At 38.9% G+C, this 2,500-nt stretch overlaps 1 protein-coding gene across 1 annotated transcript in view; it reads left to right on the forward strand.

Annotated features, from left to right (window-relative positions):
* Window positions 1-2,500, forward strand: part of LOC113808647 (uncharacterized) — a 41,435-nt gene that overhangs the window by 37,969 nt on the left and 966 nt on the right. The window contains exon 4 of the mRNA XM_070136329.1: window positions 1,438-1,688. Coding sequence (XP_069992430.1) covers window positions 1,438-1,688 — 251 coding nt within the window. The remainder of the gene's footprint in view (window positions 1-1,437; window positions 1,689-2,500) is intronic.

Here is a 2,500-nt window from a genome sequence, read left to right on the forward strand (position 1 = left end):
GATAAGATGGGCGCCTTTTCGGAGCATGGCATAGGCATAAAAAAAAAGAAAAAAAAGAGAGAAAAAAAAAACAGTGAGGGAGAGATAGTGTAGTTCATATTTTATTCTGTTTTAATCTTATCTTCTTTGTGAGGAAGAGAGATAGGGAGGCAGAGAGAGGGAGAGAGAGAGAGAGAGAGGGAGGAAGAGAGAGGGAGGCAGAGAGAGGGAGGCAGAGAGAGGGAGGCAGAGAGAGGGAGGCAGAGAGAGGGAGGCTGAGAGAGGGAGGCAGAGAGAGGGAGGCAGAGAGAGGGAGGCAGAGAGAGGGAGGCAGAGAGAGAGAGAGAGAGAGAGAGAGAGAGAGAGAGAGAGAGAGAGAGAGAGAGAGAGAGAGAGAGAGAGAGAGAGAGAGAGAATGAGACTGAAACAAACAATGGGGCAGATACATGTACAGATAGACAAACAGACAGACGGACGATAGAAGCATAAACAAACCAGACAAACAGATAAACAGACACAGACACAAACAGAAACCCCTATTTTTGCAAAATGGCGAAACTCGTAGACGTGGAGCCCAGAAGTGTTCCTTCCCCCTCTCTCGTATGCATAATTCATGTGATAATGTCTGAAACACCGGACGCACGTGGCCAAGCGTTCCCATGAATATTTAGATTCGCCCAAAGTCATACTATCGAGGTCGTGAACTTTCAAAGAAAATGTGTTTAGGCCAATTTAGAGGGGTGACGTTTTTAATTTTCATAGCCGTTATCGTTATTATTGTTGTCATTATTACTATTATTATTATTATTATTGTTGTAGGTTATTTTTTGTAGTGTTGGTTAGTTAGTTTGTTAGCAGGATAACTTAAAAAGCTATCACATTTTTTATGATTTTTTTTTTTTTTTTTTTACCAATGGTATGTCTTAGTCCAACTTAGATGCCATTAAATTTTGGTGGTGATTAGGATCGAGGATTTTTTTAAAGGACTCATTAGCATTGCGAGATAGCGTGATCCTATCGCCTTGGCGGAGGTATGCGCCCTCTATTATTTGTATTATTATTATCATTGATATCATAATTTCTTCTATCATTGTTATGTACGTTTGTTCGTATAATATAATCGGCAAAATTACCATTTTGAAAGCTTTGTGTACATTTATAAGTTGAAGTGGGCGATACTTTATATAGTTTATATTCCTGCATATGTATATCTTAAGTTTCAAAGATCTCTGTCTATCTATCTACCTATCCATCTTTCTCTGTCTATTTATTTATCTCTATCGATCTATCTCTATCTATTTATTTGCCAAGCTATCTATATGTCAGTCTATCTTATTGATCTATATATCCATATATACATATGTCTTTGACTGTACTCTTTTTTTTTTCCTCTCAAACGACCAATAACCATTTTTTTTTTTTTTTATATATATATAATCTCTTTTTTTTTCTTTCCAGACACACTTTACCCGGGCGCCAACACAACCCTCACTCTTTCCGAATATGTGCTCCAACCCATCGACTGCGACTTCGACCTCAGTTTCTATCCTTTCGACGTGCACGAGTGTATCCTGCCTCTGGTCCTGGTGCCTCACGGAGCCAAGCACGCGCGCCTCGTCATAGGGCCCTCGAGTGCGAGGTACACGGGCCAGGTCGGCCTCAAGGACTTCAGCATGGACAAAGTCAAAGTCGAGTCTCGGGACGCAACGGTGAGGGAATCAATTCGTGTTAATCGCATTTTTTATTTTTTTTTGCTAGTTTTCAGATAATGGTAATCAATTTAATAAGGGCATCAGTACTTGAAAAATAGGGTTATATCATACTTTTTTAGCTTAATCGAAATGTATGATACACTGCTTTGAAAAGTTACTTAAGGTTCGAGGTTACACAAGCTCCATTTCTCTTCCCCGTGATCCATTTTTGTTGGTTTGTTACATAATATAATACAGTTGAATGCCTTTCGAATGGATCCATAATAAAAAGAATCTATTTCATGATCCCAGTGTAGGTAGGCAAACATTTGCTCAATACAGGTCAAGAAACTGCAAGTTGCATTACCTAAGTTTGCAAATATGATGCGGCTCACTACACACACACGCACACACACACACACATGAAAGCCAAACTCTCAGAGAGGCTCGTCAACCCAGCACAAAAAACTGAAAGCAAACTAATAAGCAACAATAAACCCTAGAGACAAGAAAAACAAGAACCACAGTAATGCATGAAAAAGAAACTTGTTACTAAGAGTGAGTGGATTCGATTCCTGGTCAGAAAGGGGAGTTATGTATATGTTTGTTTAGGCGTTGATATGAGTTTAAATTGCTCTACGTTTCGAGTGAAGCCGCACTCATCTTCAGGCCTGTGTTTCTATCCGTATTCGAGGAGGATTCATGTCCTCTTTTTTTCTTTTTAGCTCACTATGGTTTAGTTATTCTTTCTACTTCTCTAGAAAAATGAAGGAAAAAGTCAACATTATGAAAAGATATAAAGACATTGATAGATTAATGAGTAGATGATA

The sequence above is a fragment of the Penaeus vannamei genome, chromosome 21, assembly GCF_042767895.1.
Source record: "Penaeus vannamei isolate JL-2024 chromosome 21, ASM4276789v1, whole genome shotgun sequence".
Taxonomy (NCBI): Eukaryota; Metazoa; Arthropoda; class Malacostraca; order Decapoda; family Penaeidae; genus Penaeus; species Penaeus vannamei.